This window comes from Leucoraja erinacea, chromosome 7 (genome assembly GCF_028641065.1).
Source record: "Leucoraja erinacea ecotype New England chromosome 7, Leri_hhj_1, whole genome shotgun sequence".
Classification (NCBI taxonomy): domain Eukaryota; kingdom Metazoa; phylum Chordata; class Chondrichthyes; order Rajiformes; family Rajidae; genus Leucoraja; species Leucoraja erinaceus.
This window is the reverse complement of record NC_073383.1, coordinates 22,524,895-22,541,118: the sequence shown is the minus strand read 5'-3', so window position 1 is coordinate 22,541,118 and position 16,224 is coordinate 22,524,895. Positions and strand designations below refer to the sequence as shown.

At 42.0% G+C, this 16,224-nt stretch overlaps 1 protein-coding gene across 4 annotated transcripts in view; it reads right to left on the bottom strand.

Moving 5' to 3' along the window:
* atf2 (activating transcription factor 2) overlaps positions 1-16,224 on the bottom strand; it is a 129,392-nt gene that overhangs the window by 29,807 nt on the left and 83,361 nt on the right. For all 4 annotated transcript variants that reach the window (XM_055637930.1, XM_055637933.1, XM_055637931.1 and 1 more), the window contains exons 8-10: positions 14,355-14,530; positions 5,904-6,015; positions 4,926-5,033 (exon numbers count right to left, since the gene is read on the bottom strand). In XM_055637930.1, the coding sequence (XP_055493905.1) occupies positions 4,926-5,033; positions 5,904-6,015; positions 14,355-14,530 (396 nt within the window). The remainder of the gene's footprint in view (positions 1-4,925; positions 5,034-5,903; positions 6,016-14,354; positions 14,531-16,224) is intronic.

Below are 16,224 nucleotides of genomic sequence, written 5' to 3'. Positions count from 1 at the left end.
AATCAAAAATCTACAGTTGTTATTATGTATTTATGCAATGTTAAATGTATGTACCTTAAGATACATTGTATAAATTAATAAAACAAGATTATTCCCTGTAAAGGAATCTTAGACATTAATACTATCTTGTTTGCTTTCAAAGTAAAACAGTATTTAATCCAATACTGTGATCGACAGTCACAAAGCCAGCTCTACATTGAGATTTTGACATTTGGAAAATTGCCTCAGATGAATCTTCTCTCCAGACAATCTCAACTCTGTTGAACTGCACCCTCATTTAAACCTCTTATCAGGTTTTTGTTCTGTTTGGCAAACAGATAGATTTCAAATGCGATTATCAATATCATATTGGGTTCTACATCTAAGAAAATGAGTAATTCTTCCTTCCCAATGGTCCACCCAAACTCAAGTCAAAATGGATGTATACATTTCTTTATTCCCGAGCTGGTGAACAAGCAACAGCTGCTTGTTTACTCAAAGGACTGTTGCCAGATAATCACTGCCACTTAGTTTCTTCATAACTGCTCAAAATTTACCTTGACTTTTCCCATCAGCTCTATCATATTGGTTGTTCTATTGCCAACTTAGGATGAATCATCATTTTAGGCCACACAAAAATCCCATTCCTTTGCCGGCAGTTCAATTACTTTCTATGGTTACTGTGATTAAATGGGCCATAGTATTTGCATACCCATTCAATCCTGTACTTTGATGCCAGTCTCATTCATGCCCCTGCCTCACAACTAATTACATTTCTGGGGCAACAAAGTGCATTTTCAACCCGAGTTCAGACCTTCTTTACTGGGATGATCATTCATGCCTTTACTATCTCTGGACTATTTTCCTGCCCATTCACTGATTTTCCTTGTGCAAAATCACCCTGAGATTCCTGCAACCTATGGTGTAGGATTCCTACATCCTATGTTCTCTCAGCCTTGCTACCTAACTTATATTATCTCCTAAAAATATATATATTTCTCCATGGTGGTGGTTCTCTTGGTTGAAATGTTTTAAAGACAAACACTGTATCCACGCGCATCATATCATCAGCGAAATCTCAAGAAACCAGTCCCATTGAGTAACCCCATAAGATACTGAATGACCCACAAATTTCCTTTACTATCTCATCACTTTGCCTTCTCCCAGTGGTTGACATGCCAAGTAACAAGGTGCTCACAATAGGTGAATACTACTTGTTGAAACTGAAAAAAACGTTAGCAGTAGATACCTGTGACACCCGGGTTAATGTTTGTGAGTGGAGAAATACCTGTCGTCATTGTGTTAAATTATTTTTTCTAATGATAAACTAATCAGCAGTCATCACTGGAGAATAACCAGGGGAAGAGTAATCACCAAACCTTTAAATCACCATATAGAGAAGGGCCAATAACTTCTGTGCACTCACAAGCAACAGCAGTATGAGGCAGTGAGGTGGAGGTGAGCTGCGAAGCACAAGCTAAGAATGGGAATACTTCACAATCAACTACATCTCTGAGGTGCAGTTATCACCAAAGAACAATTTCATCATCTTGCTTGACTGCGATATAAAATTCAAAATGTTCGAAAAATTCAAATTTCTATAAGCAGCTTGTTCAACGTGGGAATTAGTCACTGTGTAAAACCAATGTAAATAGTTTAGAGATGCCAGAAACATTGTAATACAATGGTCAGAGAGAAAAATGGAAATGTAGAAAACAACAAGGTAAGACAGAAAAGAAACAATTTCAAAAAGGAAAAGAAAAATCGAGTAGCATCAAGGCTAATAAAACAGATTTGTTAACATATTGTGAGAGGAATAGAGTGGTTAAAGGCAGACAGGTGACATTCTAATAGATAACAAGATGATGGCAGAATTTTAAATGAATATTTTGTATCCATTTTCACAGTACACAAAAGGAAAAAATAGTAGACTTAGAAAGAAAATTAAAAATAAATCAAGTGAAGGAACTTACTGGATTCAATATAAGCAATAAAAGGATAATGGAGAAACTAATGGAATTCAAAATAGATAAATCTCAGGGTATCAAAAGTAGATGAAGGAACTGCAGATGAATTAGTCATAATCTTTCAAAGCTCTTGATTCAGGAATTGTGCAGAAATTCCATTAGCGTTTTATTTTTTAAGTAGGGTGGAATAGAAAAAAAGTAGCTTTACTCATGGCTGATGTGTTTTGTACGAATTTGGGGAAAAAGACTAGAACAGGAATTTACTGAACAAAGAGAAGCAATTTGGCTTTAAAGTACAACTCGTAGAAACACAATGATGTACAGGACAAAACAAGGCCATTTACCCCATTGAGGTCAGGTCTTCGATAAAACTAAAAAATGTTTTTATCCTAATGGCCCTTTATTATTTTCTATTAAGTATTCATCCACTTACTGATGACTTTATTTCTGTTGTATGCCGTGCATTCAAGATCACAACAGATAACTACGAGAAAAATATGTTTCCTTAAGTCAATTTGTCAATCACCGTAGCTCCGTGTGTACTGATCTTTCTGTCCCTAAAAAAGTATCTTATTATTTATTGTATCCAAACCATTCCTGATGCTGAACCTATTTTTAAAAATCTTACCCTTTTCATTTGTACAAAGGGTAATCCAGTTACTTTAGTCTCTCGATGAAAGTTAAGTCCTTCATCTTCGATAGTATTTTAACAATTATTTTTACATCTTCCAGTCCTTAACATTCTATTTAACGTTTGCTTGGTATCCAGAATTTAAATTCATTCTCAAAACTTTCAAATGATGATGTGCATACCCAAGACTGGAGCAGTAATATAAACCAAAAGGAAAAGTGGGTCTAATAAAGATCCCTGCAGAGAATAACAACATAATCTTATAATCTATAAGAAACAACTGCTTCCACATGTCTTGCTTTCTCTTCCTTGGCCAATTTTACTTTCCTTGCTGCCAAAGTCCCTTCAATCACATTAAATCCATTTTATGGTTATAAATTGATGAGAAGAGAGAGGCTGGAGAGAAAATAAATATACTCAGAAGAAGGGTTTTGGCCCGAAACGTTGCCTATTTCCTTTGCTCCATAGATGCTGCCGCACCCGCTGAGTTTCTCCAGCACTTTTGTCTACCATGGGATATGATATGTGGGGTTCCTGAGTGATTTGTTTTAGGCCTTCTAGAATTTACAAATGTATTAATGATTTAGAAAGGGAAGACTGTCACCAGGTTAGGAGGGATGGTAACTTGTTCAAGTGGAAGCATTAAGTTACAAAAAGGACACAGAGAAACAAAATCAGTAAGTAGAGTTCAATGTGGACAAGTGCTAGGTTATCTACTTTGGACTCACCAAATAGCTGTAACTGTCATTGGAGAAAAATAATGAGAACAGAAATATTTACCGCAAATTTTGAGCTCATCCTGCTCTTATTTTCAGTGCTACGATTGAAAAGTGATTGTCTTCTCATCGTTTCTGAGACAAATCACACTAACTGAGAAATTTGACAAGAGTTGTTCCTGCATGAGTCACCCCTGGAACTCCTGTTTTATTTCTGTGTCAGGGCTGATATAATTCCTCTTTAGGAGCTGTGCAAGGAAATTGGTACTACCTTGCATCTGTGGGCACCTGCCATACATAGGCCACTCCCTGGGGAAAAAAAAAATATTGGCAGTTCTACAGCATTTATTTGGGAGATCAGAGGTTAGATGAGAAATGTGCCGAAAACACCTCCACCTGCACCTTAGCGACACTGATCTTTCACCCCCTCCCTGAATCTTCCCCCTTTGTGCTTTGGTGCTACTTCCTGATGCTGATGTTCCCATTTAACATCGCCCCCACTTTACTTGGAATGATCACCTCCCTGCCTGATGTCTCAGGCCTCCCTCACAATCCTGCTGCATCTAGGTTTTCTTCTCTTAACGTATCGAGACTCTTTCCCCTGGTGTCTCTAGTCAGTCAAATCCCAACTAACCTATCCAGTCATTGGCGGCAAATGGAATTCTATGCACTGGAGTTGGAGTAGGAATAAAGATGGGAACTTATAATTAAAACACAAGCCAGTATCGGTCAGCGAGCAATAAAGGTGAGTGAGGCTCAGTGAAAGTTAAGAGATTCACTTCTGCACCCTCAACCCAATTCCAATTAAAATGCTGATCCTACAACTTCTTGTCCCAAGCTCAAATTATCTCATATTATCAATGTTTGGTTCTGCTCAGATAGTCTCTATCCCCTTCAATCGTCAATATCTCCCTCAAAAACCCAGACAGGATCCCTCATTTTAGGTCCAACATCCCCATACTCAGTTTGTATCACATTATTGGTTCAACCTGTAAATCCATTGCAAGTATCCAACCATTCCGACTCTAAATGCACCATGTCAGGTTCTGCATTCCCATGACAGTGAAGCAACCCTTATCAAAGTCTCAAATTATATTCCATAAGGGTGTAATTCTGATTAGCAATCCTTTCTCAGCCCTTTTGGCTTATCTGTAGTATTTGGATGTTGATAGTTTGGTAGTTAATCACAGAACCTTCTTTAGTCTAGATCTAAAAAAAGTGATTTATTATAATACAATATTAACTGAGATGCTTTTGGTAACTGGAATTCTAGCATACAATAAGTAGAACACTTTACAAGTTTAGGACCAATTTCCCACCAGATCCTTACACTAGCAACCTGAAAATTAATGGGGAGAAAATATGGTAAAATAAAGAATATGGACTAGCAAATAATTAAAAGTGAACAATAGAAATTTCACAAACAAGAAGTTTGTGTCAATTTGTGCTGAGATTTGATCACACAGAGGACTGAGAAAAGTTGCTGATTAATAATCACACTCTTTCTGGATTTCTATCTTTTTTAATGCACTATCGATTTTATACTCAAAATATAGATAAAAAATATTTTACGCTAATACAGATAGTATACAGATCTACAGAATCAATAGTAGATTTTTGTTTTGTTTTTACCAGTTTGGCTTCTGACTGTAGAGGTTGTGGTGAAGGAGGTTCAAAGTTGTTGATGGGAGGACCTGGAATTCCAGGAATATTAGGCACCATGGTGACAGGCCTGATAATCTAATACAAATTAGATGAAGCATTAAGCACACAAGATTCAAAAAAACTTTAACAAATACTTGCATTTATATATTGATTTATTGTATCAAAACATTCCAAGATACTTTGCCTTCAGAAAATATATGCCATCATATCAAAAGGACAGATTTCAGTTGCAAGTACAGTGATGGGGTGATTGAGAAGGGTCTTTTGGTGATCCATGTTGAAGAGAGGGAAATGGAGAGGCATAGAAATTTGGGGAAAACCTTAAAAAGATCTTGACCAGAATAGAGACCAATGGTTATTGGTAGTGGAATAAAAGAGTGGGATAGGATAGACGGGAAGCCACAATCACCGGAAGGAAGCCGTGTAAAAGTTATATTTGCTTACGTAGTGAGGCCATGTGGGGATCAAATACAAAATGTGAATTTTAAATGTGATGTAAATGTGCACAGGAAACCTGAAAATAACAATTGCTCTGTTTAGCCAGAATCCCAATACTGATCCTAAATCTTTCCTCTTGCCTTTACATTACCATCAATGGGCAGTTAATCTAATCGTGTAATATTCTCAAACTTTCCTTGGATATCTCTCCCCCCTCCAACTGATATCCACACAAATCTTATGAGGTTTATTCTAACTTCTCCCTTCCCCGCATTATTTCCACTTCAAATGTTTTTCAATACCGTGAGTCACTTTGTATGTGAAAGTTGTTGCTAATCTATGACAATATACACATACACGGAATAGCTTTTGCTGACATACTACTAAAGTGAATTTCTGATCATGCAGGAAAACATCTCTTGGTTGCCACAACGAGGTTAACAAATGTGATAAAATAGCAGAGATTTAGATCAAAACAAGGCTTCTAATTGATTATTGTCCACTTACGGGAACAGTTGTATGAATGCGGACAGGGTTTGTGATTGATGCAGGAATGGTGACGGGCATCGTCTGTCCATTAGGCAGCTGTAATAAGAGAGGAACTGAACCAGATACTGGTCTAAAAATAAAAAAAATAGAATTACTGTAACTACAGTTCTAATAAACAATGCAACAAATGTTAAAAGCATGCATTTAAATAAATAAAACTCTGCAGATAAAGCATTTCAATACTGACTGCATTTGAAAGTGGAAGCACATGTTCCATGGACTTACTCACATGGTCCAGAATTAGTATCTGAATAAATAGATATTTAGAACCATCCTTTTTCTTTTCATCTTTAGCTTGTATTATAACCAAAAAATAATTAAAAACTTACTAAAAGATAACCATGTTATTAAACCACAGCATTGTGCCTGTTGAAGGTAATGCTGGGGTGAGTTTAGTTTAGTTTAGAGATACAGCATGAAAACAGGCCCTTCGGCCCACTGAGTCCGCGCCGACCAACAAACACCCGTACACTAGTTCTATCCTACACACTAGGGACAATTTAGAGAAGCCAACTAATCTACAAACATAGACGTCTTTGGAATGTGGGAGGAAACTGGAGCCATCGGAGAAAACCCACGCAGTCACAGGGAGAATGTACAAGAATAGACAGCATCCATAGTCAGGATCGAACCCGGGTCTTTGGTGGTGGAGTTTTCTTGCTTCAGTAGATTGCACTCCTGGGGGAATTGTCAATGTTGGCATATTTTGGCGGTGTTCTTGAAGCATGCTGCAATACCCAATGTGATCGCTCTGTATTATTGGAAAGGACTAAATGTTTACGTTGATCGGTTGGTATACAGGCTGTCAATAAAGCAAATTGCTTTTCCTGGATAACACTAAGCTTCTTGAACATTGTCACAGTTGCATTAATTCACACGACAAACAGGATTCCATCGTGCTACCCTTGAGAACGATGGAAAGGTTTAGGATATTAGGAAGTGAATTAGTCACTACGGAGGATCCAGTCTCCTGTTCTTGTTTTCACAGCATTATGCAGCTAGTCCAGTTTAGGATTTGGTCTAAGATGGCCAGCAGGGTTTGGTGGAGAGAGATTTGATCATGGAGCGTGAAAACTCCTTCTTGTTGGAAAAGGATATTGTCTGGCATTTGCATGACATAGGTGTTTATTGCCACTTTTCAGCCCAAGATTAAATGTTTTTCAGGCTTTGCTGGATCTAGGTAAGAACTATTTCATTACCTACAGATTTGGGAAATAATTTAATACTAGAACAATCAGCAAACATCTGCATATGTTGAAGGCAAGGTACTTGATGAAGCATCTGAAGACTGGTTGACCTTCAACAATATGCCCTGGTTTTCACTAACTTAAATTTTACCAAACCTCCTTGATGCCATGCTTAAACCATTAACTGCCCAGAGCATCATAAGGGCAGGCACTCTCCCTGTATTTTAAACATTTTATTTTCATCCATGTTTGGACTAAGATTTTATTGCAGGCTGGTGTAGAGTGACCTTGGAATGGGCTGTAGTATGTGCATCAGGGCTGAATTCCTGACACCACCTTTTGTGATTTCTGTAAACTACGCATGAATGTAAACATTAGAGTGTCTGTCACTTCTCTGGTGTAATGATTACAAATGTTTACACCTTCATTATCATGGAATTTAGATCAATATAAACCTATTTGTCAAATTAAACACAGCAAGATCTCACAAATGTCAAATGCCAGCTTTTGGTCTAATGATTGCTGGTGGACATCAAAACAATCCCTAACTTTAGAAAATAGTGCCATGTGTTTTTTAATCAATTTCAAGAAGTAGGTAAGATAATGCTTTAAGGCTTCACTCAAATGTCAAACCTCTGGCAATGCAGCGTTATTTTATACTGGAACTTGAAGAGCATTAAGGTGGATAAATCCCCAGGACCTGATGGGATCTATTCCAGGTTATTGAGAGAGGCACGAGAGGAAATTGCAGGAGCCTTGATGAAGATCTTCGTGTCTTCTCTTGCTACAGGCGAGGTCCCAAAAGCCTGGAAAGTAGTTAATGTTGTCCCTTTACTTAAGAGAAGAAAAATTCTAGGGAGTTACAGGCCGGTGAGCCTCACATCAGTTGTAGGGAAGCTACTGGATAGGATGCTTCGGGATAGGATTTATTCCTATTATGAAAGAAATGAGGCAATTAGGGACAGTCATCATGGTTTTGAACATAGCAGGGCTTGTCTTACTAATTTGATCGAGTATTTTTAGGAGGTGACGAAGGTGATAGATGAGGATCGGGCAGTGGATGTTGTCCACATTAATTTTAGTAAGGCATTTGATAAAAGTTCCCCATGGCAGGATGATTCAGATGGTTAAAATGCACGGGATTAACAGTGACTTGGTCGTTTGGATTCAGAATTTACTCATTGATAAAAGACAGAGTGTTGTGGTGGAAGGACAACATTCAGGCTGGAGGTCTGTGACCTGTGGAGTTCCACAGGGATCCGTGCTTGGACCTCTGTTGTTTGTAATATAGAAAATAAATGACGGACATAAATGTGGACATGTTGATTCGTTAAGTGTGCTGATGACACTAAGATTGCTGTGGTCGCAGACTGTGAGCATGATTGGAGAAATAGCAGATAGAGTTTAATCCGAGCAAGTGTGAGGTTATACATTTTGGGAAGTCAAGAGGAAAATATACAATTAATGTTGCGACTCTTAACAGCATCGATCTACAAAGGTTAGACAATTAGACAAATTTATTCGTCACATGCACCAACTAAGGTACAGTGAAATGAATTTGCCATGCAGCGATGCAATTGAAAAAAGGACGCAATAGAATTTAACATAAACATCCACCACAGCATTCTTCACTGTGGTGGAAGGAAACAAAGTTCAGTCAGTCCTCCTCCTTTGTTCATCCGTGGTCGGGGCCATGAACCCTCCGTGGTCGCCGCTACGGATGGCCGGATGTAACGGCCCTCTCGTCGGGATGATATAAACTCCGACGTCGGGATGATCGAAACTCCGATGTCGGGATGGTTAAACACACTCCGCGCGCGGTTTGGAGTGCCCGAATCGGCCACTTTCTTACTGGAGACCGCGGCTTCAGGATGTTATAGGCCGCAGGCCGACGATCGGAGCTCATCTCCGGCAAGGGATCCCAGGCCCGGATGATAAGTCCATGCCACGCTAGAAGCTCCGCAGCACAGCCCCATGATGCCAAAGTCACCAGGCCAGCGATTGGAGCACTCCTTTCTGGCGACCCCGGCAAGGGTTCGCCCCGCTCCGCAATGGAAAAGTGCCCGCTGCTGAAGCTCTGGGCCTGACTCCGGGAAAGGTTGCTCCAATCCAAGCTGTTAGGGAGGCGGGGAAGCGACATGGAAAAAGTCGCCTCTCCGTCGAGGAAGTGACTGAAAAACAGTTTCCCCCTTTCTTGGGAATCTTGGGATCCAAGTCTATAACTCTAGGACAATCTAGAGACAGCCATCAAGGCTGTGCTACCTGCCGATCACCAACCCCTCACACTCACCCCCTACGACGTGTACGTGGCACTGAGTAGGACTAAAGCACGTAAAGCTGCTGGCCCTGACGGCATCCCCGGGCGCGTGCTCAGGGCCTGTGCTGCGCAGCTGACAGACGTCTGGACTGACATCTTCAACCTGTCACTTGCCCAAGCAGTTGTCCCCACTTGCCTTAAAACCACCTCCATCGTGCCAGTGCCAAAACACTCCACTGCGGCAAGCCTCAACGACTTCCGCCCAGTTGCACTTACCCCCATCATCACCAAGTGCTTCGAGAGGCTGGTCCTGGCACACCTTAAAAGCTGCCTACCCCCCACACTGGATCCCTATCAGTTTGCCTACCGCAAGAACAGGAGTACGGAGGATGCCATCTCTACGGCACTTCACTCCGCCCTCTCCCCCCTCAACAACAGAGACACTTACGTAAGAATGCTGTTCATCGATTACAGCTCAACATTCAACACCATTATACTATCAAAACTGATCACCAAACTCGGTAACCTGGGCATCGACCCCTCCCTCTGCAACTGGATACTGGACTTTCTAACCAACAGACCCCAGTCTGTGAGGTTAGACAAGCACACCTCTTCAACCCTCACCCTGAACACCGGCGTTCCACAGGGCTGTGTGCTGAGCCCCCTCCTCTACTCCCTCTTCACCTATGACTGCACACCTGTACATGGTACTAACACCATCATCAAGTATGCAGATGATACAACGGTGATTGGCCTCATCAGCAACAACGATGAGCTGGCCTACAGGGAGGAGGTCCAGCACTTAGCAGCATGGTGCGCTGACAACAACCTGGCCCTTAACTCCAAGAAGACCAAGGAGCTCATTGTAGACTTCAGGAAGTCCAGAGGCGGCACGCACACCCCCATCCACATTAACGGGACGGAGGTGGAACGTGTTTCTAGCTTCAGGTTCCTGGGAGTCAACATCTCCGATGACCTCTCTTGGACCCACAATACCTCTACTCTGATCAAGAAGGCTCATCAGCGTCTCTTCTTCCTGAGGAGACTGAAGAAGGTCCATCTGTCTCCTCAGATCCTGGTGAACTTCTACCGCTGCACCATCGAGAGCATCCTTACCAACTGCATCACAGTATGGTATGGCAACTGCTCTGTCTCCGACCGGAAGGCATTGCAGAGGGTGGTGAAAATTGCCCAACGCATCACCGGTTCCTCGCTCCCCTCCATTGAGTCTGTCCAAAGCAAGCGCTGTCTGCGGAGGGCGCTCAGCATCGCCAAGGACTGCTCTCACCCCAACCATGGACTGTTTACCCTCCTACCATCCGGGAGGCGCTACAGGTCTCTCCGTTGCCGAACCAGCAGGTCGAGGAACAGCTTCTTTCCGGCGGCTGTCACTCTACTCAACAACGTACCTCGGTGACTGCCAATCACCACCCCCCCCCCCCCCGGACACTTTTTTTTATTATTTATTCAAAACGTTTGCTATGTCGCTCTTCAAGGGAGATGCTAAATGCATTTCGTTGTCTCTGTACTGTATACTGACAATGACAATTAAAATTGAATCTGAATCTGAATCTGAATCATAACTCCCAGAAAGTGGCAACACAAGTAGATAGAGTGGTACAGAAGGCACATGGTATGGTTGCTTTCATAGGTTGGGGCATTAACTATGAGAGCTAGGAAGTTATGATCCAGCTCTATAGGACTTTGATTTGGCTGCATTTGGACTATTGCACATTTTTGGTCACCCCATTAGAGGGAGGATTTAGAGGTTTTGGAAAGGGTGCAGACGAATTTTACCAAATGATGCCTGGATTAGGGGTTATTAGATACTGTTGGACGGACTTGGATTATTTTCTCTGGAATGCCTGAAGGTGCGGGGAGACCTGATAGAAGAAAGTAAAATTATGAGAAGCATACATAGGATAGGCGGTGAGATCCTTTTCCACATGATGGAAAAATCAAATACTAGAGGATATAAATTTAAGATGAGAGGGGCAAGGTTTAAAGGAGATGAGTATTTTTGAAAACAGAGGGCGGCGAGTGTCTGGAACCTACTGCTGGGTGTGGTGGTTGAGCCAGATAAGGTAGTGACATTTAAGAGACTTTTGGATATGTATATGGATATGTAGGGAATGGAGGGATTACATGCAGGCAGATAAGAGCTGGACTTGGCATCATATTTGGCACAGGCATGGTGGGCCAAAGGGCCTGTTTTTGTGTTGAACTGTCCTTTGTCTAGTTCGTATAAATGTACAGTGCCCTCCATAATGTTTCGGACAAAGACCCGTCATTTATTTATTTGCCTCTGTACTCCACAATTTGAGATTTGAGACAGAAAAAAAATCACATGTGGTTAAAGTACACATTGTCAGATTTTATTGAAGGACATTTTTATACATTTTGGTTGCACCATGTAGAAATTACAGCTGTGTTTATACATAGTCCCCCCCCCCATTTCTGGACACCATAATGTTTGGGACACATGGCTTCACAGGTGTTTGTAATTGCTCAGGTGTGTTTAAATGCCTCAATGCAGGTATATGAGAACTCTCAGTACCTAATCTTTCCTCCAGTCTTTCCATTTATTAACAACTTTTATTGCTGTTCATTAACACGAGGACCAAAGTTGTGCCAATGGAAGTCAAAGAAGCCATTATGAGACTGAGAAACAAAACTGTTAAGAGACATCAGCCAAACCTTAGGCCTACCAAAATCAACTGTTTGGATCATCATTAAGAAGAAAGAAAGCACTGGTGAGCTTACTAATCGCAAAGGGACGGGCAGGCCAAGGAAGACCTCCACAGCTGATGACAGAAGAATTATCTCTATAATAAAGACAAATCCCCAAACACCTGTCCGACAGATCAGAAACACTCTTCAGGGGTCAGGTGTGGATTTGTCAATGACCACTGTCCGCAGTAGACTTCATGAACTGAAATACAGAGGCCATGCTGCAAGATGCAAACTACTGGTTAGTCGCAGAAATAGGATGGTCAGGTTACAATTTGCCAAGAAGTCCATAAGAGGGCAACCACAGTTCTGGAAAAACGTCATGTGGGCAGATGAGACGAAGGTTAACTTATATCAGACTGATGGCAAGAGCAAAGTATGGAGGAGAGAAGGAACTGCCCAAGATCAAAAGCATACCACCTCATCTGTGAAACACGATGGTGGGGGGTGTTATGGCCTGGGCATGTATGGCTGATGAAGGCGCTGGCTCACTTATATTCATTGATGATACAACCGCTGATGGGAGTAGCATAATGAATTCTGAAATGTATGGACACATCCTATCTGCTCAAGTTCAAACAAATGCCTCAAAACTCATTGGCCGGTGGTTCATTCTACAGCAAGACAATGATCCCAAACATACTGCTAAAGCACAGAGGAGTTTTTCAAAGCTAAAAAATGGCCAATTCTTGAGTGGCCAAGTCAATCACTCAATCTGAACCCAATTGAGAGAAAACTGAAGGGGACTAGCCCCTAAAACAAGCTAAAGATAGCTGCAATACAGGCCTAGAAGAGCATCACCATTGAAGACACCCAGCAACTGGTGATGTCCATGAATCGCAGACTTCAAGCAGTCATTGCATGCAAAGGATATGCAACAAAATACTAAACATGACTACTTTCATTTACATGACATTGCTGTGTCCCAAACGTTATGGTGCCTGAAGTGGGGAGACTATGTATAAACACTGCTGTAATTTCTACATGGTGAAACAAAAATGTATAAAAATTGGAAGATGCAGTTTAATGTGGATAAATGTGAGGTTATCCACTTTGGTAGCAAAAACAGGAAGGCAGATTACTATCTAAATGGTGTCAAGTTGGGAAAAGGGGAAGTACAACGGGATCTGGGGGGTTCTTGTTCATGAATCAATGAAAGTAAGCATGCAGGTACAGCAGGCAGTGAAGAAAGTGAATGGCATGTTGGCCTTCATAACACGAGGAGTTGTGTATTGGAGCAAAGAGGTCCTTCTGCAGTTATACAAAGCCCTAGTGAGACCACACCTGGAGTATTGTGTGCAGTTTTGGTCCCCTAATTTGAGGAGGGACATTCTTGCTATTGAGGGAGTGCAGAGTGGGTTTACAAGGTTAATTCCAGGGATGGCGGGACTGTCGGGACTGGAGCGGCTGGGCTTGTATATTCTGGAATTTAGAAGGATGAGAGGGTATCTTATTGAAACATATAAGATTATTAAGGGTTTGGACCCGCTAGAGGTAGGAAACATGTTCCCGGCGTTGGGGGAGTTCAGAACCAGGGGCCACAGTTTAAGAATAAGTGGTAAACCATTTAGAACGGAGATGAGGAAACACTTTTACACACAGAGAGCTGTGAGTCTGTGGAATTCTCTGCCCCAGAGGGCGGTGGAGGCCTTTCTCTGGATACTTTCAAGAGAGAGCTAGATAGGGCTCTTAAAGATAACGGAGTCAGGGGATATGGGGAGAAGGCAGGAAAGGGGTACTGATTGGGGATGATCAGCCATGATCACATTGAATGGCGGCACTGGCTCGAAGGGCCGAATGGCCTACTCCTGCACCTGTTGTCTATTGACAATGTGCACTTTAACCATGTGATTTTTTTCTATTACAAATCTCAAATTGTGAAGTACAGAGGCAACTAAATAAATGATGGGTCTTTGTCCCTAACATTATTGAGAGCATTGTATGTCTGCCGTGGGGAGTGAATCTGAAACTATCTAACTAGAAAGAAACATTCTACTTACTAATTTTAACTTACCAGTTTCTATTTTCTATCAAATTTCCAACTTGTGACATTTAAAAAATCTCAATTAATTTGTGAGGTCCACATTTGATCCAACTGTTCCACTATAATTAAGAAGTTTTTTCGGACGGTTTTAATTTGTGGACAGTCAGATGTTGAAGTCACAATTAGCCAGTGTCTTACCAAACTATTATATCTCTCAAACAATGTAATAAAATATTAATCTCAGTACTTACACTATGCTTCTGTTTGTTGGCGGAGTCTGTGTGATGACAGAAGTAGAAGTTGGAGAGGGCAACGCTTGTTGTATGATAGCACCAGTTTCTGAATTTGCAAGGAGCACATTGGGGACTTGCAATGATGCTGGACGAATTGTTGATACCGTTTGTGTTGTCTGTTGTAATGGGACATCCTGTACCAAAATGCCAAAAATACATTAGCTTAATATTTATAACTACTGAAAGATTTAAATTTAATAATCTTAGTAACTCTCTGTGCTGTTATTAATAGCTTGATATAAAACAGGAGGTTTCGTCACATAACGCTTAATGTGTTATAGGTCCATTAATACCTGATATTTGATGTCGGAAAAGGTGCAAGGCACAAGGGAATGAGTGGTAGGAAGAGGGTACAGAATGAGACAGAAGAGCTAGATAAGGGTGTGTAGGTGGACAAAGAATAAAAATCAGGCAAAGGTAGAATGAGAAGAAACATAAACCAGAGATTAGACAGGAGGAAGAGGAAGGAGTTTGGAGACAGGAAATTAAGGTTTTCTTGTTGGTTCATTGGTAGAAGGGGTGTGGTGGGGGAGGTGCGTGACAGTAGAAAATTCCCTTTTAATCTCCAACAACTATGGCTCAGTTTACCAATGCTCTTTTTGTTCACTCCATCAGGGTTTGAACATTAATTTGATACATCAGGGCTGTACCTGGTTTGGTAACTGTTTACAATGCCCATATCTGATTTACAGTATGATCCATGAACTAAGAAGGATATTCTATGCTGAAAGGTCCTTTAAGTAGGCTAGAATACCCTCTGCTCTTAAGATCGTGCAATCTTTTCAGAGAGACTATTTTTCATTCTATATTTCATTAATTTGTGAGTAAAGAACTTTCATAATTACCTTTGAGGTGAAAAATAAACATAAGTTTGTGCTCAGATGGATTTTTTTGGATTAATTGAAGAACATATTTAACATAAACAGGTGCACAACCTTTTCTCCGAAAGCCTTGGGACCAGACATTTTTTGTAATTCAGAATTTTTCGGGTTTCGGAATGGAAGATTTTTAGCATAGATTTTAACGGCTGGCTCAGTGGTAGAGTGCTCGGCTCATATCCACAAGGTCGCGCCTCGATCCCGGCAGTTACTCGATCGCGAGTTTGAGTCTTCAATGTAGTTTTTTCTTGCAGAATAGGAGAGAATAGGGAGGGTTAGGCTGGGATCATTCTCTGCAAGATGATCTTAGTGCGGGAGACAAGTGCAGGAAAGGTGTACTGACTGTGTGGGCAGAACTTTGGAAGTGATTGCCCACCATTCTCAAAAGCCGCTGTGTCTCCCTGTCCCTCCAACTCTAGAGGAATCCGCTCCCCGATGGGTCGCTACGGCGACAAGTGGCAGTTCGCCCACAGCCCGAGCTGCGCCACCCCAAGAACAAGACGTACCTTGCACACCATCAGCTTCTGCCCCTACGGGGAGCGTGTTCCTCTGGAGTTGGAGCGGGGCTGGGCTGGAGTTGCTGATCTGGGATCTCCGTGCTTGCAGTGGGCCTGGGGGTCGGTGTCCCAATGAGGGGGCGAAGCTTGGGCTGTGGGCGAACTGTCACTTGTCGCCGTAGCGGCCCATCGGGGAGCGGCTTTTGGTGGTCCTGACGTCTCTCAGCTCCTGTCCAGGGGGTGGCCGGAGACGTCAGGACCAACAGGAACCCGCTCCCTGATGGGCCGCTACAGCGACAAGTGGCAGTTCGCCCACAGCCCGAGCTGCGCCCCCTCATCCGCAACCCGGGTTCCTCTGGAGTTGGAACGGGGCTGGGCTAGAGTTGCTGCTGGCTGTGAGTCTCTGGGATGGTTCTGCTGTCACCTCTGCGGGCCGCCCTCGGTGAACATCTT